The sequence below is a fragment of the Cavia porcellus genome, unplaced genomic scaffold (assembly GCF_034190915.1).
Source record: "Cavia porcellus strain 051 isolate PalLab524CR breed Dunkin Hartley unplaced genomic scaffold, mCavPor4.1 scaffold_3, whole genome shotgun sequence".
Lineage (NCBI taxonomy): Eukaryota > Metazoa > Chordata > Mammalia > Rodentia > Caviidae > Cavia > Cavia porcellus.
This window is the reverse complement of record NW_026947486.1, coordinates 67,427,735-67,452,076: the sequence shown is the minus strand read 5'-3', so window position 1 is coordinate 67,452,076 and position 24,342 is coordinate 67,427,735. Positions and strand designations below refer to the sequence as shown.

At 35.5% G+C, this 24,342-nt stretch overlaps 1 protein-coding gene across 5 annotated transcripts in view; it reads right to left on the bottom strand.

The window, feature by feature from the left end:
• Positions 1–24,342, bottom strand: part of Mid2 (midline 2) — a 91,731-nt gene that overhangs the window by 24,009 nt on the left and 43,380 nt on the right. For all 5 annotated transcript variants that reach the window (XM_005002708.4, XM_005002709.4, XM_063246261.1 and 2 more), the window contains 2 exons: positions 4,259–4,366; positions 2,902–3,050 (listed from right to left, as the gene is read on the bottom strand). In XM_005002708.4, coding sequence (XP_005002765.1) covers positions 2,902–3,050; positions 4,259–4,366 — 257 coding nt within the window. The remainder of the gene's footprint in view (positions 1–2,901; positions 3,051–4,258; positions 4,367–24,342) is intronic.

The window sequence follows — 24,342 nt, the reverse complement described above, 5'->3', positions numbered from 1 at the left end:
TAGTGAGTTCAAGGTCAGTCTCGGCTGCATAATGAAACCCTGTCTCAAAAAGACAAAGAAAAAAAAGAATTTTTTAAAAATGAAAAAAAGAAAAAGCAACCAATCAAGATCTGACACAGATGTTAAAACTATCAGGCAAGGGAATTAAAACAGCTATTATAATTCTATCCCATATGTTCAAAAACTATAGGAAAAGATAAATATCTTAGAGATATAGAAGTTATTTTTAAAGATTCAAATCAAATTGATAGAGATGAAACTATAATATCTGAGATGAAAATACACTGGAGGGGTTAATGGTAGATTACATTATATAAAAATTAATTTGAAGAAATAGCAATAGAAACACAAAGATTTTGGAAAGAATTTTTAAAAAACTGAGTGTAGCTGGGCATGAAGGCACACTCCGATAACTTCAGCATTTGGGAGGCTGAAGCAGGAGGATAATTGAGAGCTCGAGACCATCCTGGACTACAAAGTGAGCTCAAGGTCAGCCGGAAAGGCAAAGCAAGACCCTATCTAAAAAAAAAATGCTGAGTAATTTGGTGCATGCCTGTAATCCCAGCTACTCTGGAGGCTGACTTAGGAAGATCATAATTTCATGTCTAGTTTGGGTGACCCTGTCTCAAAAAACAGAGACGCTCAGTGCCAGAGCAACCCTTAAGGCAACTTCAAGCATCCTGATACATATGTAGTTGGAGCTCCCTCCCTTAAATAAAAGAAATATTGCCAAAAAAAATTTTAAGGGAACAATGTGAGGCAGTACACACCTACTCAGAAGACTGAAACAAGAGAACTGTGAGTTTGACACCAGGCTGGGCAACTTAGAACTTGTCTCAAAATAAAAAAGGCATGTAGCTCGGTGGTAGAGCACCACTGGGTTCAATTTCCAGTATAAAAGAGGAAAAGGAGAATAGAGGAGAAAGATGAGAAATTAGAAGAATTTCTTGCCAAACTTGTAGAAGTCAACCAACAATATATAAAACAGAAAAAAAAAAGGAATGCCAGGCAAGGTGGCATGCACCTATTATCTCAGCACTGAGAAACTGAGGCAGGAGGATCTCCATGAGTTCGAACCCAGCCCGGGCTACATAGAGAGTTCAAAGCCAGCCTGAACTGCATTGGGAGACCCTGTCTCAATCAATCAGTCAGTCAATCGATAGAAAAAATAGCATGTAAGGATGATATTTAGACACGTAAAGGTCATACCAATAGAAATATCTAATAGAGTTGAAATTTCATAGCTTTGTTGTAAAAATGTAGGTGACAGCCCTAGCCACCCATTATTTTAACCCTGCCTCTGTCCTGACTAGTTGAATGATCTCAGCAAATTGTTTGATCTCTTTGAGTTTTGTTGTCTCATTTGTCAAATGAGGATAATAGCAGTGTTTACTCATAGGGTTGTCTGATGGACATGTATCATTATTTTAAAGGCCTACAACAGTGCCTAACACAAAATAAGTGCTCAATATTATTGTTGCTGTTGTTGGAGAGCTGAAATTCGAGATGGGCAATTGACATTTCTTGCAATATGGTTTAGAGTTAAATTACTTTCTAAATATGTACAAAATATCACTTTGACATAAACTTTGATACAGATAAGAGTAAAATAGGATGAGGAAATGGAAACTCAGGAGGAGTTTGCTATGAAAGCAGGGAGAGGGATAAGGTGACAGGTAGTGGAGATATGAGCCAAAGAAAAGTAATGGAGTTTTATGTTTTCGTTTTTAGTAGGACAGATGTTAGGGAGTTTCAAATTGAGTTTGAAATCAATCATAGAGGGGGAGAGACTAAAGCTATGAAAAAATAAGGACACATGGTCAAATAATCAATGCAGGACATTTCTTCCATTATAACTAGAAGGCAGGTGGAAGTAATGGATATGGACATAGGTATGTCCAGCAGTTTGATATGAACAGTTGAAGAATTCATCATTTTGTATCCACCATTATCTGTAAAGTATGAGGGCACTTGCAGAATATAAGAGGAAGAGTTGCAGGTTTAGTTGGAATTTTGAGATGAATACATTTGATCTGAAACAGAGATGAGTTTAAAGGGAGTTTAAAAGGTTGAAAGGTGTCTTTGAGTGGATGAAGTGCTGGCAAAAATGGGAAGACACTCAAAACATGTGAAACTGAGGCAAAAATGATGGGTGCTAACAAACCAGATAAAATACAGCAAGCTAAAAATGAAATAAGAGAGTGGGAGGTAAAAGTACAATAAGGAGAAAGAGATTTTGAACAGATCTCTAAACCAATTGAAAAAGAAGTGGAAAGATTTGAGAAAGAATGAATGCATTAAAACTGTTATCATCAAGAACTTAAAATGATTAGTACAGACAGCAGCACCTGATAAAATGCTAGGAGGCTTTCCTGCCTGAGGCCAGAGCCACTGCCTAGCAGGAGTACTGTTCAGAGAAACAGGATGCTGGGTGTGGCCAGTCATCCTGGCTCCACAGTTAATCCTTAGAACCACCCTAATAAACCACTCTATATTTTAAAAAATTCCCTATGTACGTATATAAAATGTATTTTTCCCCTATGGAGAACTAAGTGAAGAACTAAGGAAAGCAACAGAAGCTACACATGGACAGGAAAGACACACACCTAGCACTGTAACCAAAACTTTTTCTGCCCCCCACCACCACTATCTCAGCTCAAGCTCTTTTTGAGCATGAGGAAGATAGGCCTCTTGCTTGGTTGTGCATTAAATGAACTGATAGGCTACAAAGATGGAAAGAAGAGTCTAGAAATCCACAAGGATTTAACTGTGAATTTACCACTAAGCCTCAATAATTCCCTAGTTGGTTAAATCTTCAGGTATGCCTGAAAAAAAATAAATGACTTTAAATTGGCCCCTTTACACAAAATCAAGCATTTCAAAGAAATATGAGGAACCTACCTCTCAGCAATATTTTTTGCAGACTGTAGAAACCGGGCCTGGTCATTTTCTTTTAGGATATGCTCAGCTTGGTTAATGAGAACTGTAGACCTTTCAAGACACTGACGGCAATTAGCAACCTGCTGGGCCAGTTTTCTCAGTTTCATAACCTTAAAGGAATTAGTAAAAGAAAAATCAAGATAAAATATACAGTGCCTAATTAAAAACAATAAAACAACATGAAGGAGACCTGCTGTAGTGATTCTACAAATAATGCTTATTAATATCCCAGGATCACTGTACTAACCACTCACCTTCTCACCCTACCTGCTAAGTCTCTCTTGCCAACCCCTCCTTTTCCAATCTACAGCTTGCTCATTTGCATTGTACTCATTCACAAGCTATCAGTTATCTCCCTCCTGTTTGTATTGATAACATTAATTTTTCTAATTGCAAAAGCAATACTTGTTCACTCTAGAAACTTTTAAAAATAAAAAAGCATAAAAAGAAACTATACCACTCAGAGAGCACCACTTTTACTACCAATGTATCTTCACATATATGTTTAACAAAAAATACTTCATTTTTTCTTTACTCATATCTCTACTTCTATGCATGTATTTCTATAAGTATCTCTATGCATACCTCTGAATTAAAAAATCTGTATTGTTGGAAATTTTAATTCCTGTGTTAGCTGGAACCATCCAGCATGGCACAAAATATTGGTCATCAACTCAAGCTCCTGTAACTTTTCATATTGTATCCACAGCATGAGTTTATAATCACTGATGTTGAACAGCAGGCCAATAAACCTAAAGCCATTGTAGTTTGGAAAGTCACACTTGACCTTTTGACCACGATTCTTTAGCTTCCAGGTTATTAAACTGGGTATTCATTGCCTTTGTCTGTCTCCTTCCTCTTTTGCATCTAGTAAATGAGATGATTCCTATTTTTTCTTGCTAGCAGTATCTATTACATTCTTTCTTTCCATGTGAGCTGTCTTTCACTGATTTTGATCTTCAACAACTCATACTAAGAATCATTCCATACTCCTTCTTAATTGATTTCCTGACTTCAGCATTATTCCATTTTTAGTAGCTCTGCTCACCTCTGCTGTATGAGTCTTCAGACATCCTAAGGATGTTAATAACCAATATATAACCAACAATCAATCAGGTAAAGATAGGGAACATTTCCAGCATCCATAACTGTCATCATTTTTATTGGATTGTCTCTTCTTTGCCTGTTTCCTTACTACCTCATTTCTTCTTGCCTTCATGATCCAAATTCAAACTGTAATCATCAGGATTAGACTCTGACATTTGTGAAAAAAAAAGAAACCACTCTCCCTTGGCCTCACTGAAATGCTATGCTTTACCTTTGTCTCTTTGATTTTGACAGCAATCATTTGTTTCCTCTGCTGGATGATCTCTACCAACTCGTCACATTCTTCCATAAGTTTTGCCTCATGCATAGCAGTATTCACCTGCCAAGAAAGTCCAGAGTATTACACAGTGATTGTTGTCTTTGTCCCTTGCTGGCTCTAAAAGGTTTGGACTGACAGCTAAACATGCACAACTTCTTCCATACCTCCCTCGATAAGATCCACTCCTAGAAGAAGAGTAGAGATGATGATATTAATGATGCAAGGGCACTGAAGCACGACAGATAGGAAGCTCCGGCCTCTGGTAGATCATGATGGTTAATGGAAGGCTGGGCAGAAGGACAGATGAGATGGGGGCATGTTATTCCCACTGTGCCATTCCCTTTACTCCGGCACCCTGGCCTCCTGCTGCTCTTTTGGAAAGAGGGTAAGGAGATTTATTTATGTCAAGAAAAGAGATGCCTCCTCAACAGGTACAATAATATAAAGATAACTCTGAAACAACATACTTTTACTGTTCTAACAAAATGTTTTCAGTTTTCCTTGTTCCTTTCCAATTTTTAAATATATAAATGTGCACATATATTTTCACATTAAATGTATGAATGAATATCTGGGCATGGTAGCACACACCAATAATAATAGCTCTCTAGAAGTCTGAGGCAGGAGAATCACAAATTTGAGCCTAACTTGAGCAAGTTAGTATGACACTGTTTCAATTTTTTTAAAAGCTGGGGATACAACTCAGTATAAAAGTCCTGGTTTCAACCCCCAGTAATAGACAAACAGATATCTGTCTGTCTGTCTATCTGTATATACGTGAATGTGTAGATTTTTTTACATAGTTCTCATCACATTTTATTAATATTTCTTGTGTTGAAGAAAAATTTCTGCCAAATATCTTAGTATCTCCTATTTTGACATTAGTAGCTATACCAAAATATCTCTACAATAATGTTATGGTATAGATGCTTAAAAAGCCACTATTCTTCATTGTCTAAGAACTGACTTTTCTTTATCTCTATTACTCTTGTTATTAGAGAGTACAAAGCCCCCACTAGAAGCTAAAATGAGAACAAGGAATATTTGGAATGCCCAGGTAAAAAGGGAAAGGAAAGGACAAGGAACAAATATCTCAAACAATGTGCCAAGCACTTTACAGATAAATGTTTCATGTATTTATTATTACAACTTTGTAATACAGGAACCATGTTTATTCTAATTTTACAGATGAGGAAGCGGGAGCTCAGAGAATTTTAGTGACTTGCTCTAAATTACACAGCTATTAAGTAGTAAAAACCAGAATTCAAATCAAGTTCTATCAAGTGAAACCCCTGAGTTAAGTGGGTGGGGAAGCAAGGTTCACTTCTATTTCAGCAGAACACAGAGCAGTCACAATAGGGAGTACAATTATTTGAAAAGTCTATCCAATGATTGTTGAGCAGATCTCTAGAAGGATGAGGGATAGACAATGGCTACTTGAGAGCATCAAGGGGCTAGATGTGTTTCATTAGCAAGGGAGAGCTGCATTTGCAATTGGTATCTTCCTCTTCAGAGGGTTCTTCTACATATTCCAACACTAGCAAAATATCTGTCCTTGGACCCTGCTGCCTCCTGTCCCATCCTCAAAGATCCCTTCTGGCTAATATTTTGTTTATATTTGAAGCAAAGTAAAATACTCTTGCTAAAGAATGACAACCTTTTTTACTTTATTTTTACTATACAAGGAGAAATGCCACTTGGTAGCATCTACTTATTCTGAATAAATAGTCCCACTCTGGCCAGTTATTTATTTTTATCCAGTTGTGTTTTAGATTTATTTTCCCTTTCCTTAAATTGGATCTACCTTTCCGAAGTACATATCTTACCATTTTATAGAACGCCTACTCATCTGAGAACAACAAATGAATTCAGTACCTGGAAACTTAAGATATTTTTCATTTATAGTTTCCTTTTCAAGCTACTGCCTGAAATGAACACTGTGTTACTTGTAATTTCATCCCTGGAATAACCCTTACATGATACTCATTGTATGCCAGGAACTACTCTCATCAGTTTACATATATCAGCTCTCTCAACCCTCAAAACAATCCTACACAAGACAAGTATCATTATTGCCATTTGACAGATTAGAAAACTTAAACACAAAGAGATTAAATGACTTACTCAAGGCTAAACATAAAGTAGTGGTAGAGATAAGATATGGATTCCAATATTACAACTCTAGATCCACATTTTTAACCATTAAACATATTGCCTGTCCAGTCTAGTGTAACAACACCCTTGTCTTCAGTTTCTGACAATTATTATCTCTTTCTCACCATCTATCTTTATTCCGTTATCCCTTTTCTTTAGTCGTTTTAGACTCTCTGCTGTTTTCTCCAGAATACTGGAGCTTTTGCGCTCTGTGCCTTCACCTGAGGTTATTACTTTACTGAAAAACCTTCTAGCTGTCTTTTAAAACCCTACTCAAGGAACATCACTTCTGTAACTTCTTCTCATCTGCCCTTATTTATATTTCCATGGCACTTTACATATAACAATAGTATTCACTACTTTACATCACAGTAATTGTATTAGTCTGTCTTCCCAGACTAAACACACGTTGTAGAGACCAGGGATTGATTGTGTTTTATTTTACTTTGTCTATCTTCAGTATGGTGACTGTATATCACTGGTATATGCTAAATAGGCATCTGATGGGTTCAATTAATGGTAAAAACTGTATTTTGCTACCTGTTAGACATGTTCAGTTGGTACACAAGTTACTCTAAGCTCTATATACTATATCTAGACATAAACTTAATTACCTTTTTTCCGAATGTGTCCTCCACCTCTGATTTACCATTTCTTTTTGTCAATGCTACTATTATTATTGCAGTTTCTGCTCCCTCATCCCTCATATAAATTCAAAATAATTCCAAACTCCTTCGTTCTTTTTCAATCTCACTAAAATTGTGCTGGGATTAAGATGAGGATCTGAGTCAATGAACTAAAAAAAGCAAAGTATTTTGAACTACTATTACAAAGCTTGTTTAAATCTCACTAATCTAGGATCTTTCTTTTGCTACCCATCCTCATAATATTCTTTTTACACTAAAGTCAGGAAAAAGCATCACTATCTTCATTGTCAAACATGTATTAAGCATCCTTATGTGAATGTTATGCTGAGGCTCTGCCTTTAATAAATTGCCAATCTAGAAGGGGAAGAAACATATATGCATAAAACAAACTAGTCAAGGTAGTGTAAGTTAAATAATGAGTGGTTTAGGGAATAATCATTAAAACTGAAAGCAAAGACCATACTCTCAATATGGAAGTGAAGAAAAGATACATGAATAAAATGGAACTTGAATTGAACTCTAAAATTGGAATAAAGTTTAGAATTTTAAGGCAAAAGTATGGGAAATTTCAAACAAAGCAATAAGCTTTGAATATGATACCATATTGACCAACATTATTCTTTAGGAAAAGGAAGTCTTTGAAAAATATTTTTGAGTGAAGGGAAGGTAAAATGTGATTTTTTTGGTCTTTTTTGTTTTTATCGGTACCAGGGATCGAACTTACGACGCCTGCTTGCAAGTCAGGCTCTTATGCCGCTGAGCTAAATCCCCAGCCTGGGAAGGTAAAATGGAAGGATCCCTATTTTGCTTTTTTTTTTATGAAGAAGAGTGGGAGTGATTTGATGAAAGTAATGGTAAAATTAAAGACACAAGTTAGAACATGTTGTGATATGAAAAAAGGCCCAGCCAAGGAGAACAGGAATAGAAAGTACAAAAACAAAAATCATCAATTAGCCAGCAAGCTTCTGGAAGAAAGATCTTACACTACTTTGTTCCTCCCACCATACTTGGCATGACGCCTTATACACAATGAACACTTGTAAAACATTTACTGACTGCTTTAGATAGTAAAATAGCCAAATAAGAATGTCAAACATTAGAAAATATATTCTAGTAAATGTAGTTTGTAGAGAAAATTTAGATTTAGTGTCGGAGGTATGGTGTGGGTTTGGGGACAGTCGCATCAGGGGAGACAAAACAATTAGGCACAACTAGTACAGTAAAAAGTTGGTTGAAGAGGCAAAATCTCCAACTAAAAGAAAAACAGTCATACTAAAATCTTTTGGTTGCAAGAAGCAACCCAAAAGAGTAGGGTCTTTGAATGTTTTCTGAACAGGAAAATTTGTCTTCGTGATGTGGATAAAACAATTAAAATTGCTTGGAAGGCACTTGAAAGCCCTGGTGTTGTATTTGACGTTTTGTTTGGAAATGCAGTAAGTTATTTCACTTGTATATCAATCCTTAGTTGAAAATAACTGGATTCATCTTTTCAAGTGTCCTAGGTTGATTGTTTAGTTTGGGGAAGATCTTTATTTGATCTTTGCTCTTTTTTTAGGATTTGCAAGTTTAACTGAGAGCTTTATGTCTGTGGAAAAATGTATTCTCCTTTAAAATACGATTACAGTAATCTTGGAAATCTAGATGTGTGAATCTACCCAACTTAAAAAGACTTTAGCAAGACACATGATGTTTGATTAACAGTCCTAGCCTCAACCTTCCAAGGCCTAAGTGCTAGCTAGGTACAGAGGCCTCCTTGTTAAGTCCCCAAGTGCTCCTCTCTGCAAACTGTTCTCTTACTTTCTTCTCAAAGGCAGCAATAATTTGACTTTCACATTTTTTCCAACTTCCCATCCTACCTTATTTCTTGAAGTTTTCCTACTTCACAGCCAAAAGATTACAGAGGAAGATCCAGTCTTCCCAATTTCTACCTTTCTCTAGTAAAAGCACAAGTTCTTTTAATGCAAACATTTTACAGATGGCCACTATAAGAAAATAAATATGTAGGATTATGCAGAAGTCATATGTTACAAAAAGTTATTTTGGAAATTGTTTTGATTCTCCATTGAAATGTCAATGACCTAGATCTTTTTATACTTAAATACTTTCAGAGGTTCTATTGGATAGTTTTTTGGGAAGTCACTCCTCTGCTCTAAGACAGGTGTTTTATCCTAAGCTTAAAGTTCATCAACTTTCTGTCCAACACACCCACTGGAAACTTCCCACTAAGATCCTTCTCTTAGCTCAGTCAGGAAATTACATAAGGTTCTAGGTAGCTGAACTGGTCCTAAAGGATGAGCAAAACTTGATCAGACAGAAATAGGGGACAGAAGTACAGGCAGAGAATGAAAAACTCAGCATTAGCAAAAATACAGGAAAAAAGTAAAGAATGTGCTTGGGAAAAGCAGAATCAGCCTGACAGATATAATGACACATATAATACAAAATAAGGTTAGAAAAGAGGTTGCAGATGATTTATGGAGCAGTATGTTGTCATTTCAAGACTCTCAGAGTACCTGGATGTATTGTCAGAGTCACCTATAGCAGCACCTTAAGTTTCATTGAGAAAAAGATAGAGAAAGAAAGCACGATATTTGAAGAAAAGAAGGCACAACAAACTTCCCATTCACATTATTGTTCTATTCCACTCACTCCATAATAAAAAAGAGGCTAAGTTAGATTTTATTCAATATGTAGTTATTTTCTATACAAGGGAAAGGAAAAGTGAGAAGTAAATTGGACATCTAATGAATTATAAAGAAGTTGTTATAAACAACTTTGTGATCTTACTGAGCTATAAAATCTCATTACTTTTTTGTAATGATGCTCACAGTAGCAGCTTCAAAGCTGAGGTATTAAGCCACGTTACACTAGAAGGAAGTGCACACACACACACACACACACACACACACACACAGAGGAGGCAGCATCATTGCCTCTCTGGAAGGTTAAAGCGAAGGAAAGGAAGAAGCACCACAGCATTCCAAAGATGATTCAGCTGCCTTTACATAAAACTACGTAAATAAGCAGGAATTACTTTTAGGTGTCTTATCTATTTAGATTCGGGGGAAGGTGGCCACTTGAAGGACTAAGGGATAAATGAAACTACTAATAGGATTTTTAGTCCCTTGTACTGGAATAACTAGTTTAGGAAGCAAACAAAAAATTTATACTATAAAACAATGCAAAAAAGAAGAGAAAAAGTGGAAACAAAGCTTTTGTAAATAAAGAGGGGAAGAGAGGTTAAAAGTAAGGGAAAGAAGGGGGAAAAAAGAAGCAAGATGTATCATGTACAGGTACAAACTCCCTATGATGAGTGTTATTAATGTACATCTAAAATGTATCAATGAAACACGAAGGTTTTTTAAACAAAAAAATAACCATTTCTACTATAAAACAAAAATACTGAGACATAGTTAATATATAAATCTTAGCAGCTAAATTAATATGTGGGGTTTTTTTGGCTTATACCTATGATTTTAATATGTATGTGTATTAAAGAGAGTCAGATAAAGAGCAAATTTTGTGTTAATTTACTAACTTCCATATGAAATTAAACTTAATTCAAAATAAAAATATGAAAAAAAGATTCTCTAGAAGTTCCATAATATTTTAGATAGGCCTAGCGAATCAGTATTTCTGTAGTTTTCTAAAATTCTTACTACTACCCCTAGGGCTTGTACATGTATCTGAAGAAGGACTCACACAACCAAAATGCAATCCTGTTCCTCCATTCTGTGTCCTAGTTCATTTTTGTAGTCACTTACAATTCTTTCTTCCATTTGCAATGTTAAGGATTAAATTTGGAGATCGCACATGCTGGGCACAACCTAAAATTCTTAATAATATTACATATACATTATATATTACATATACATAATATTACATATATATATATATATATATATATATATATATATATATATCCTTTGCACTGAGATGTATTCCTTTTTCTAAATTTTAAAACAGAAACCCAGTCTGGAAAACAGAGCCTCTCCTCGTGAGTCAACACCATTTGCAGACCTGGGGCAGAGAGAAGAAGGCCACATCAGGAAGCAAGCCCAGTCTAGGAATCAGCGCCATGTGTGGGCCGCCACCAGAATATAACAGATAAATCTCAGCTGGCAAACAAGAAGCACAATCCCCCCTCCCCACCATAAGCAACTCTTATCTAGATAAACACAGGCTATAATGATAGCTATTGAGGTGAAATGCAATTGGATACCTGTGGTACTTTGGTATTTCACTAACATTGCAAGTCTAGGGCCAGTGCTCTGATATTGGTTCAGAGGATAGCATAATGCAGTGTGGCATCTAGGGGGATCTCCTTCTGAGGGTTGCAGCCATTGTTGATTCCTTATGATCTTTTTTGGAAGTCCTATATCATTTCCATTGTTTGTTGGGTTGGGTTTTATTTTCTTTTATTTTGTTTGATTATGTCAAGTCCGATGGCAAGAGCAGCTATTTCAAAGATAGCAAGAAATATTATGGTAGCTATTTTGGATTTGTTATTGGTTTGTTTTGAAGTCCTTTATTGCATTCATTGTTTTGTTTTTATTGTATTTGATTCTGTTCTGTTTGATTTTTACTATGTCCGAAGTTATCTGAAGCTATTTTGACGACATCAAGAGGTATTATGGTAACTACTGTTGATTTCATGTTTTGAAGTCATGTATCTCTTAAACTGGTTTGTGTTGATTGGTTTTATTTTGTTTTATTTTCTTTAAAATAAAAAATAATTTTAAAACAAAAAAGACTAAAAACTATGGTCTAAAATTTCAAATCAACATAATAGGAGAATAATAATGGTTACTATATTGTGTACTGTTATCTTAAATGTAGTTGCTCAGATTACAAGAAATAGGCATGAAAAAAATGCCCAAACAGTGAAAGCACACACTGTGCTTTTTGATGAAATAAACAAGTTTAGTAGCATAAGTATCTGTCATATATAATCTTTTCCCTTCTTTCTTTTCTCCTTTCCCCCATCCTACCAGTTCTTTCCTTTTGTAGCTCCTCATTTTTAAAAAAAAATTTTTGAGACAGGATCTTACTATGTTGCTGAGTTTCTCATGCTTGGATTGAACTTTCTCTTCTCCTGACTCTGTTTCCTGAGTAGCTGGTGCTCATGCGTGTTCCTCTGTGCCTGACTTATATGTGCTTTTGTTTTGAATTGTGTATCTCTCCCCACTAGAATATAGTCTTCTTGAGGTTAAAGATTTTGCTTTGTTCACTACTATATCTTTGACAAACAAAATAGTAACTGGCACACTCTGTTGTACAAATATCTGTTGAATGAAGGAATGTATACTGGTCCTGGGAAAGTATAATGAAAATTTGTACATTGTTGACTCTCCATATCCATGGATCTGTATCTATAGATTCAATCACCCTTAGATTAAAAACACTTAGAAAAAATATTGCATGTATACTAAATATGTAGATACTTTTGGATTATTATTCCTTAGACAATATATCATGGCAACTATATATATCATCTACATTGTATTCGATATTATAAGTAATTTAGAATATATGGGGAAATGTTGGTAGGTTATATGCAAATATTGTATCATTTTACGTAAGAAACTTGAATATCTATAGAATTTGGCATTCACGGGACTCTTGGAACAAATTACTCACAGATATTGTAGAACTACCTACAGATATTGTAGAATGATTATACTATGTTCCATTTCTTCATTACATAAGACAAATTTCCCTTACATTTGCCTTTCAAAATAATTTTATCTGTTATGTCATTTCAGTATTGTTTTCTAAATTATGAATTATTCGGAGATGTTGGAGTAGCAACCTCAGTCCTAGGAGGCCACATATGAGTTACTTCCTTTCTCAATGGTAAAGAAGGATAAGTTGTGTCTGCTAGGTGATTTGGTTGTGCTCATCCTTTAGGTGCAGGAAAGACTGTACTTACAAGAAATAGCCACCAGAGGGTAGTATTTACTCAATTATCTCATGCATTCCAAGCCATGTGCAGGGTATAAAAAAAATTGGATATGACACAGAACTCAATCTTAGAATTTAGTCTGATGGATGGATACATGAAAGTGTTACAATGAAAGGATGCACAGGGTGCTCCCAGTAAAGAAAGGAAAAATACTCGCACTAGATGAGGGTGTTAAGGAGAGAGGCATGGAGCATAGCAATGCCTTCATGGAAGAGATAAGACCCAAACTGAGTCTTGTGTAATCCAGAAGAAAAAGGAGACTATGTATATTCTCTAAGGACAAGTACCATCTGCAATACTGTATTGTCAGCCTGACCCATGGCATAAATATGCTTACATGTTTGTGGGGAATTAATAAAGTATAAGGTGCATGCTAGAACCCTTCTAGAATATGCTAAAGAGGTAAGCAGGGTCTAGATCATAATGGAGCTCAGAAAACTCATTTTAAAGGTGACGAGGAACCATTAAGAGTTTGTGGAAGGGCGATGACATGATAGGCTTTACAGTTTAGAAAGCTCACTCCTACAGCAATGCAGAAAATTGCTGAGAGAAAAAAAGATGTGTCAGACAGAACATCTAGGAACTGTATACAGTATGGCTATGGCTGCTGTCTTCAGGAAGCTTATAGTTCAATGAAGGAAATAACATATAATCAGGAAATTCCAATATAGAAGCATAATAGACTTGTGCACAGGTTACTCTGAGTTCATGAAGCTAGCAGATGGCAGTGTCAGTATCAGAACCCAGTTTCCTAATTCCTATAGAGTACAGGGTTTTCCCCCATTTTCAATGCCTTTTAAAACACAGAATTATGGAAAAGGAGGAAAGGAAGGCAAGCTAGTGAATGTCTGCCTTCCTTAGCCTCAGACTGGGCTGTGGGGAGAATTTAGCCCCTCTATACTTATCTGACATAAGCATTTCTTACTAAGAAATTTGTTTCTGGGAGATGGACTCAGCACCCTAATACTCCCTACGTAATACAGATCTAGGAATCTCTACTGGGAGGAAATTCAGAGTCTGAAAGCTAAAGTCACGGAGGACCTTATCATTTTTATCATTCTTTCTGAGGCAGGGTGCACGATGACAAATACTGCTTCCATGTGCAGAACAGGTAGATGATCACCAAAAGTAGCAAGGGCTGACGTGTAAAAAAAGGAAGGTTGGAATAAAAGCCTGCATTGCTTCTAAGCTGCAAGGATGGACTGGAGCAAGAGGTAGTGGAGGAAGGGGCTACAGAGAGAAGATAGGGAAGTAACAGGAAAGATTCTCAAGGACTAGGACTTGAAGTATTCTGAATGAGAATATCGATGGGAAGGGAAGCCTCAGAATAGTACCTAATTCTGTGATTAGATAACAAAAATGTCTTGAGGATATTTTCACACATCTCAACTACCTCAAATGTTAGAAAAGGGAGTACACCTGAGGGGTTTCTATGAAGAAAGTTCAAAAGGGTGAAGGGGTCCTGACCAGAGCCCATAGCCGGGTTATTTTGGTGGAGATAAGGAAAAAGAGCAGGAGACAAAAGACAGGGAAACAGACATAGATATCAAAGTTGGGGCTCTAAGGAGAAATTCCCTAAGGCATTGTCAAGGAAGAAGGATCACTTGAGCCCTGGGGTGAGGGTATATCTTTAGTTAGCCCCAAAACAAAATTAAATGAAAATTGTAAATAGTTAAAAGAATGGGCTCTGAAGCTAAGCAGTGCCCTAGATTAGCCTCTTGGTTCTTTCAGCTGTTTACTAACAGCCTGTCTGGTTTGGGATTAGAGATCTAAGTTTACTCTTCTATAAATGAGGATAATACTAATATTCAGCCTCACAGATTTTTGTACATATTTTTACTTAGGTTCTATATATATTCTGTTTGTTTTCTGGAAGATACTTGGTCACTATCTGCCTTTCCCTGAGATTGGCATGTCCCTTCTCTCACATCTAAGCAACCACACCCAACTGCCGAATGCAGTGAGCTCCACACTGCTAGAGAGGTTCAGTCCTGCCTTAGAGATAAGATGGCCTCTCCTCTTATCAGGAGCCACATGGCCACACACTCTCTTCATTCAGAGCAGAAGGTCAATGACAGGAGGAAGGTCAACTGGTGTAATCTGACAAAACAATAATTACACTTCAGATCATTGGCTCAGAAGGAATTTGGCTGGCCTGAGCTAGTTTTACTTTTCCAGGCTCCCACATAATTAACACAATACCTACAGCTCAAAGCCCAAAAGATATTAGCTAGTGTGTAGAAGAAATAGATGCGTGAGCAATAAGATACCTAACACATTCCCTCATTTGCAAAAATATATCATAATCACATTCAATTTTAGTCTTCCCTATGATTCTCCCTGGGGAAGTGGACTGTGTGTTCTATACTTTGAGCTCAAAGCACAGTACAGCTCTGTATACTAGAAGCTCCTTAAAAAACTTGTCAATGCACTCATGGATATGTACCTTCCCATGTCCAGTCATTGTTCAAATTAGTAGGGAGTCCACCTGCCTGTGGTTGGGACCAGGAGAAACATTTCTTAAAAATACCAACTGAAAACATGATACTATGAAGTATTATGGGAATCAGAGGCGGACCTATGTTACACAGACTCCTCCAAGGATTCTTATGGATGCTGCATTATGTTGAAAAACCCTGAGACTTACATATATGTGAGTGTCTGTGTGTGTATAATGCATATAATTCATAATCTCTCTCCACCATCACTGCAGTAAAGCAGGTAGGCACTGTGTCTTCCATCACCACATTTGCTATTTTTTAAAGAAAAGGCTACCTTTATGGAACTTCTTTCCTTTAACAGGTGTTCCCTTTCTGTTACTCTTAACCTAATTTATCTTTTTATGTTTTTGTTTTGTTTTTTTGTTACTGGGGATCAAACTCATGACCTCGTGCTTGCAAAGCAGACACTTATGCTGCTAAGCTAAATCCCCGGCCCTAACCTAATTTATCTACATCTAAATGTTGAGGGTACAGGAGGGAAATAGCAAGTGATTTTTTTTTATTTAAAGAGAATAACAAAACAAAACAAAGCATTAAAAGGGTACAAGTAATACAGAATTTCAAGAAAAAAATATACAGTAAGAAATCACTAGTTAATGGATTACATATTGTCATCTTAGAAACAGTTGTCCAAATTACAAAATTAAAGCATACAAAGTAGACATTCACACAGTGAGATTGCAGACAGTTCTGTTCAATGATCCAACAAAAACTCAGTAATATGGTTTTCTATCTTACACACTTAAATATACATGCAGTTATATCCTTTAGATCAAGCAAGTGATTTGTTTTGGGTCCTTACCTTCTGCATATAACTCAGGGCCTACCATTTTAGCAAATCCAATGGTTTCAGGAGAAAATATAAAGCAAATATTTAGGAAGGAATCCCAATCTACTGGGAAATTCCAAAGATCCAATCATCTTAACACACTGTTATTGTTATGAAAAAGAAATAATTATACTTGTATAGTTACTTGGCTGCACAATTGTTATAATTTAGCCTGGAGAGTGACTTGAGATATATCTGATTGCTGTATCTGATCTTCACAACAACTCTATGAAATAGATATGGCAGGTACTGTGCCTGCATTTTATGGGTGTGAAAACTGAGATCCAGAGAAGTAAAGTGAATTATCAGTGACATTAGTTTGTGATGGAGTTACCATCCAAATGGGCTTCTTAACTCCAAGAGCAGGGCTCTGTAGATTACCCACCTACCATTTGTACTAAGAAGGTAACTGTGTCCTTTCATCACTCTCTTTGTAGCTAAAACAATTATTTGGAAGAAAACTACCACCTCTTTCTTTGGAGGTTTTTCACATGCTAAGTCTCCATTTCTTCACAGCCCTTTTTTCCCAGGAGGCAACAAAGTAGACTGGAGAGAGCTCTGGATTTGAAGTGAAACAGGCCTGAGTCTAAATTCTACTTTTGACACTTATAAGATGAGTAACCTAAACTGTAGGAGTGATAGAATCCAAAATGTGTAATTGCTATTGTAAAAAAGAGAGGAAAAGAAAATGCTCTAAAGGATATAACTGCATGTATGTTTAAATGTGTAAGATAGATGAACATATTATCAAGCTTTTGTTGGATCATTGAACAGAACTGTTTTCAGTCTCACTATTTGAATGTCCACTTTGTATGCTTTAATTTTGTAACTTGAACAACTGTTTTTAAGATGACAATATGTAATTTATCAACTAATGATTTCTTACTGGCTTTTGTTTTTGGAATTCTGTATTATTTCTACCCTTTTTTCCTGTTTTGCTTTGTTTCTCTTTGAATAAAATTTTTTTAAAAAGATGAGTAACCTGGAACAAGTCACTTAGGCCTTAAGTTACAAGTCTTAGCCTATCATGTGCTGGCTTCCACAGCACATATACTCTTAGCCTGTCTTTCTGACCAGTTAAAATATAGTGTTACTTATTTCACAAGTGGTTGTGAGAAACAAATGAATTGATAGAAACAAAGACCTTATACTATCTGGAACATAGTAGATATTAAACAAATACCGATTTCCTTCCCCACTTATTGCCCACCTTAACTTACTATCCCGGTCTGAAATTTACATAGTACTTCTTTTTCCAGAAAGCTTAAATTCAGGCTTTGATCCATGTTTCTACTCACTTGTCTTATTGTAATACAGAATAGCTAGCTAGCATTTCAACTCTAGGTTTATCATTTACAGTGGATACTTCGATAATGTTTTGTTGGTTATTTGAAATTCTTTGGAAGATTGTAACTTATATATACATATGTCCATGAAATTTGTATAAATAATTTGAAGATTAAATGAGTACCACTCTATAAAATCAGATAAATCATTCTTGTTAAGCTCATCTAGTTAGAACCTAAAAGGCTGGTTGTCCTTATTTGGATAGTGAGGTAACTTATTCAATTACTTCAGTCTGAATATGTTGTTAGCACTTCAGGTTTGTGATCTGTTACCAGTTCAGATCTCACCTACATCCTCAGTGCCAGACTCCAAATATTTCCAACAAAGGATTCAGCCAATTTCCTGTGGTTGTCTTTAGACAGGATTAGCTTGCACTTGAAACTTTCTCTGTTGTCACATTTTCCTCACTGAGGAACTTCATACTATGTGACAAAAAGGAAGATAAACTGGAGAGAAAACCGGGCTAGTCCTACGGTTGGGATATAAAAATGGGTTTGGTAGACAAAAATGTAAGTGAGGCTATAGAGTTTGACTGGAGAAAGAATAGGCAAGGCTTTAAAATGTTTTTATACATTTCGGTGTTTTCAACTGATTACAGTAAAAGTACTATTACCATCCTCAACATTTTTATTATGAAATTGTCTAAGAATAAAATTAAATTGTCTTAAATAAAACTAGAGCATATGATGAAACCCCATATACTCATCACCCAGCTTCAAAAACCATCAAAATTTTTCTGTGCTTCTTTGATCTATTTTCCTCCTTTTTTTGTTGGAGTATTTTAAAGCAAATCCAAGATATCATGTTATCTCATACTTAATACTTCACTTTGCATTTCAAAAACAAAAGGAAATTTTATTACATAATCAATCACAATAATTAAAATAATTCCCTAATATTACTCATCAAATGCTTGGTCCATATTTAAATTTTTCCACTTACACTTTAAAAAATGTATGTTTACAGTTGATTTGCTTGAATTGGTTACTTCATAAACAAGAATTTGATACTGATTTTTTGAAGGCTATCTATGTATTTCTAATAAATAATCACTGCTGTTTCACAATGAAAATGCAGATCTCATGAATACTATGTATCCCTTGTACCCTAATTACTGACCCAATTCTATATCAAGAATGCAAATCCTTTGTGAAAAAACAGATGTCTCAGTGATTTTTATACATTCACACAGCATTGTGAACTTCAGTGTCTCAGAAAACAGTTTTTGAAGGCAACATTGGAGAAAAGAAAAGGTCACTACTGGATAGAACAAAGAGAGCAAGAAGCTGAGGGGAAGTAGGGATTTCAAGAATTGTGAAGGAAATACTTAAGACTAACATGAGAATATTCAATTTCTTAATCAACGTTACTCCTGATTCTTCTGACTTCCTCCTGTACTGAAGCAACCCAAGTTCTAAAGACTCAAAAGTCTGATTTGCAACAGGGACACCAGACAGACAAGATGACATCTGTCAGTTTTGTCATCACTGTCACTAACTCAGTAGGAGTTCCTGCTCTTACCTATAGCCTGACACTCATGAACTATTCTCTTAGAGAGATGCCCAAAAATTCTAGATGTATGTGACTGAATTCAGTAGCATTCTGTAACAGCATGGTAAAGGAAAATTTGAAAGCCACATCTACTCCCTGGTATCCTTCTGGTGTGAGTATAAACTGCCTAATAGAGATCGTTAACACTATGTATCAATAACTTTAAATTGACAATTCCACTTTAAGGAAGCAAATTCTCAAAAATAGAAAGGCTGGGGTGCAGTTCAGGGAGTGCTTGTCTAGCATGAGTGAGGCAAAGAGTTAGATCCCTAGCAATGCAGAAATGGAGAAAGGATGCAAAAATAAGATGTAGTTATACTATGAAATAGGTCAAGTAAAAAAAAAATAAGCAATACTATAGAAGATTTGAAAAAAACTACCAACAAATCAACTTAATGGCTATGTATAGAAACTTTGTACACTATAGAAAATATAGTCTTTTCTTTTATTAACAGACTACAATCAATCATGTATGTATTCAACTGCAAAACGTAATACAGGTACATTCAAAAAAGTAAGGAATAGTCTACCAGCACTGATCATTATCCTATCAAATAAGAATAAAACAAATCCTTAACCATATTGGAAATTAAGAAAAATACTCCTAAATAATCTTAGAATTAAAGAAATAAAAACTAAAATTGCTAATTTTATAGAAAAAATAAAAGGGCACACATTTAATACCAAAACCTGTGGAAAACAGTTAAATCTCTACTCAGGAAAATGTATGAAGAATGCAAACAAATGAATTAAGCATCTAATTTAAGGAACTAAGCTGGCATGACAGAAAACATCTGCAATCCCAGCAGTATGGGAAGCTGAAACAGGAGGATAGTAAATTTAAGCCCAACCTGGGCAACTTAGCAGTCCAGTAAGACCCTGTCTCAAAATTAAAAAGCAAACTAAAGGTAATTCAGAGGAGGGAGCTCATTTTCAAAACGCAGAAATCAATGAAATAAAAATGAAGCTACCATACAAAGGATAATTAAAACTGAAAAGTGGTTCTTTGAAAATTCTATTAAGGAAAAATACAACAGTAACAATGGAAAAGGATACATACAACTTTGTGCTGGTAAATATTTAACAACTGGCCATAATTTGTAGTGCTTACTTATTTATGTAGTGTAAAAAACTCTCACCATGGTGGATGTTAAGCTACTAGTGTTTATCCACTAAACCCATGACGGGGAGGAAAATGCATATAATTGGCAAGCCAGCTCCTGTATGTTACTAGCCAGTTATTACAGTAGTTATAAGGGAACAGGGGAAGCATAGTGAAAATTTATTAAATAGTATCTAATTTTAACCCAAAATGTAAAACAAACAAACAAACAGAAAAAAACCTCAAGAAATTGGTAACTTTAGACCAGATAAGAGAAGTGGTTAAAGATCTGCCATTGATGTTTTTTAAGTTTCAGGTCCAGATGGCTTTCTACCTGAGTTCTAAAAACTCTTGAAAAACATATCTTTTCTCATGCTGCTTAAGTAACTGATAAACACAAAATACAAAGAAAGATCAAAAATGTTTTAAGCAAAATTCAGGTCAATACAATTGAAAACTTTAAACAAAAGACTTAAATATGATAAAAACAAATAGTAAATATTATACTAAATGGCGAAATGTTAAGGCCATTTCCAGTAAGTTCATGAACAAGACAAGGATATCTGTATTATCATTGTACTTTTAATGCTTTGGTTAAGGTTAAAGAATATGAGAAAATGAAATAATTAGCATAAGTATTGGTAAATGACACAAAAATGCCTCAGATAAACCCAACAGATTCTACTTTTCTATAAGTCAAAAATTATCAATATGGTAAAATCATTATACAAGAAATTACATAAAAACAAAAGCTTTTTCCACATGCTTTTTAAAAGTGCGTGTAGAAAATTAACTCACTGACATCAAAGATGAGACTGCAAAATACCTAGGAATCATTTTTTTTTAAAAGTCCCCAAAATAAAAATGAAAAATACAGAGATATACTAACACGATATATATATTTTTTTTTTGGTAATGGGGATTGAACTCATGCTTAGCAAATGCTCTAGCACTAAACTACAATCTCAAGCCTTTAAATTTTTTTTATTTCATGATAGAATCTCTCTAAATTGCCCAGTTGACCTAAAACTTACACTCCTATCTTAGTCCTCTGAGTAGCTGAGAGTACAAGTATGCACCACTGCACCTGGCTACTACTATGATTTGTGATAAGCAAACTTCATAAAATAATTTTTTCTCAAATTAATGTAGAATTGTTATAAAGTAGTAGCTAAAACAAAACAGTATATTTTATAAATGGATCAAAATATATTAAAGTTCCTATGAAAAAACAAATATCTAAGAATAGCACAAAAATTATGAAAAATATACCAGACATTATCAAAAATTAAAAATGTATCATAAAGCCACTATACTCAAAGTAGAAATGTGTTGAGATGAGAATGGAAAATTTAATCAATAGAGGAGAATATAGTCTAGAATAGCACTAACTATATATAGAAACCCAATATATTGCAAAGGCAGCATATCCATTCAGTGAGTAAAGGACTGTTTTTTTTTTTTTTTAAATACGTGGTTGTTATGATTTGTATCTAGATGCCCTCCCCCAAAGCCTCATGAATTTATAGGTGGGGCATTAGGGAGGTGACTGGATCATGGGTGTGTGATACCCATTACTGGATTAGTCAGTCCACTGATGGATTTATAGCTAAATGTGATCCTGGGAGGAGAAGCCTGGTCAGAAAAGGCGGGTCACAATGCAAATGGTTTAGAAGTGTAAACAATCCTCTTCCTCCCTTGATCTTTTGCTGCTTCTTGCCTGCCAAGCTATGAGCTATTTTCCCTTTGCAGTGTCTCTCTACCATATCACCTTGCCTTGAAGCCAGCTGACTGTGGACTGAACCTCTATATACTGTGATCCAAAATAAACTTTTCTTCCTTTAAGTTGTGGATGTCAGGTATTGTGTCTTAATGATGAGAAAGTAATTAAGACAACAGTTTTGACAAAGTAAATGTCTATCTGAAAGAAAACAAAGCTATATACTATAAAATTTGTAAAACCTCATATCCTAAAATGAATTCCAGGTGCATTAACATTTAAAATAAAAAAAAATACTGAAGATATATGAAAATAGTTTAAGAATGGAGAGATCTCTTTCCACAAGCCAAAACCTCAAAAGCAATATAGAAAATAAAGTCAAATGACAAAGGGAGGGGGATAAAAACTGACTCTCCCTGGGCAATTTCACTTCTCATTAATGGTGACCTATACGTTGCTCACACAGGCATATATTAACTCCTCTTTAAATTCACAATGTCGAAGTTCCAGTAGATTCTCAAATAAGCTAACTCAAATTGCTGTAGTTCTCAGAGCTCCAACCCCACCACCTGCCTTCTCAGAGCAAAATCATAGAAATTAATTTTACTTTCTTCTTCAAAGACGAAATAATACTTGTTCCAGAGAATTTCCTCAAATTTTCACAACAAATCATCCTTTCTTCTTTCTTTCCTGTTACAAAGAAATGATATGTCTCCTCCAGAAAGTATACTCCTCCACCTATACTCTTTTTATTTCCACCTATACTCTTTATCTCATACTTTCCTATTGCCTAGGGGTCTTCACTTGGTCAACCTTCACCTCTCATTCCATCTCTCCTTGTCAAATGGTTCCTTTTGATTGGCTCCTTCCTTCCTTCTTTCCACTGGGAAATGAACTTGTCTTGGTTACTTTTTCTTACTACTGAAATGAAGTACCCAACAGCCAAAGTTAAAGGAGGAAAGGTTTATTTTAGCTCACAGTTAATAGAGGTTTCAGTCCATAATTTGGCTGGCTCCAAGGCAAGGTGGCATGGCTGACAGGCATCACAAAGAGAAAGTTTGTGGTGGGCAAAAGGCAGCAAAGCAGCGAAGTGGCAAAGAAGTAGCAATTGATGACCGCAGCTCTCCTTCTGTCCCATATATTCTACCAAGGCTACATACCTACATGGGTAACACTCCCATGCAGGATGGTCCTTCTCGTTATCCACACTCAAAACCATGCAAAACAAATCAATGGACTAATTCAATAGTCACACATCCTTGATCCCAGCATCACACACCTAGTCCTAGAATCACACACTTCAGATCAAGCCACCTCTAAGAAGCCCCACCTAAGACCACATGACACTTTGGAGCTACATCTGGATCCAAGCCAAAACAAAACTCAAGGTTGTAAAGGCTAGGCAAGGGCTCTACCACTAACATACATCCCCAGACCCTCACTGCCATTTATGGATACATCATTATTCATTTATTTCTGGAAATACTGTCTTTCCTAAGCTGCCACTATACCAATCCCAGTTTTCTGCTCGATCACTCCAACTCCTTGGACTGTACCTTAAATGCTAGTATTCCGAGTTCTCCCATACTCAGTCTTAGGAATCTCCATTTCTAAAGTCTCAGTTAGTATCTATATATATATATACAGGCCTTGTATAAAATATCTATATAAGCCTTTCTTATCTGTTTTCTAAATATTTAAGGGTGTTGCTGAAATATAAAATTCTCTCTTTTTAAGTGGACAATACAGTTACTTTTGGTAAATATACAAAATTAAGTAAACATTACAATCTAATTTTAGAATAATTCCATTACATCAAAAAGAACACTATTAGCCTCACTATATTTATCTCCATCCTAAATCTCTCTCTTGAAATTTATACCTATATATCTAGTTGCATATTGCACATTTTCATTTGCACAATAACGGGCACTACCAGTTGGTATTTCCATACTGTTTTTCCAAAGCTGAATTTGTCTTTTTCCCACACACTTTTCCATTGAATCTGATTTTTCTTTAATATGCCCTAAATGAATGAAAGGGACCAGTGACTCCTCAGAAACACTGGGCACCATTTTTAACTCCTCTCTTTCATGGCCATATACAGTGAATCATCACATCCCATATAGTTTACTTGTTAGAATAATTCAAATCTATTCTTTTCTGTCCTAAAGTATTACTTCACTATATCTCCCCACCAAAACTTCTTTCTTAAGTAAT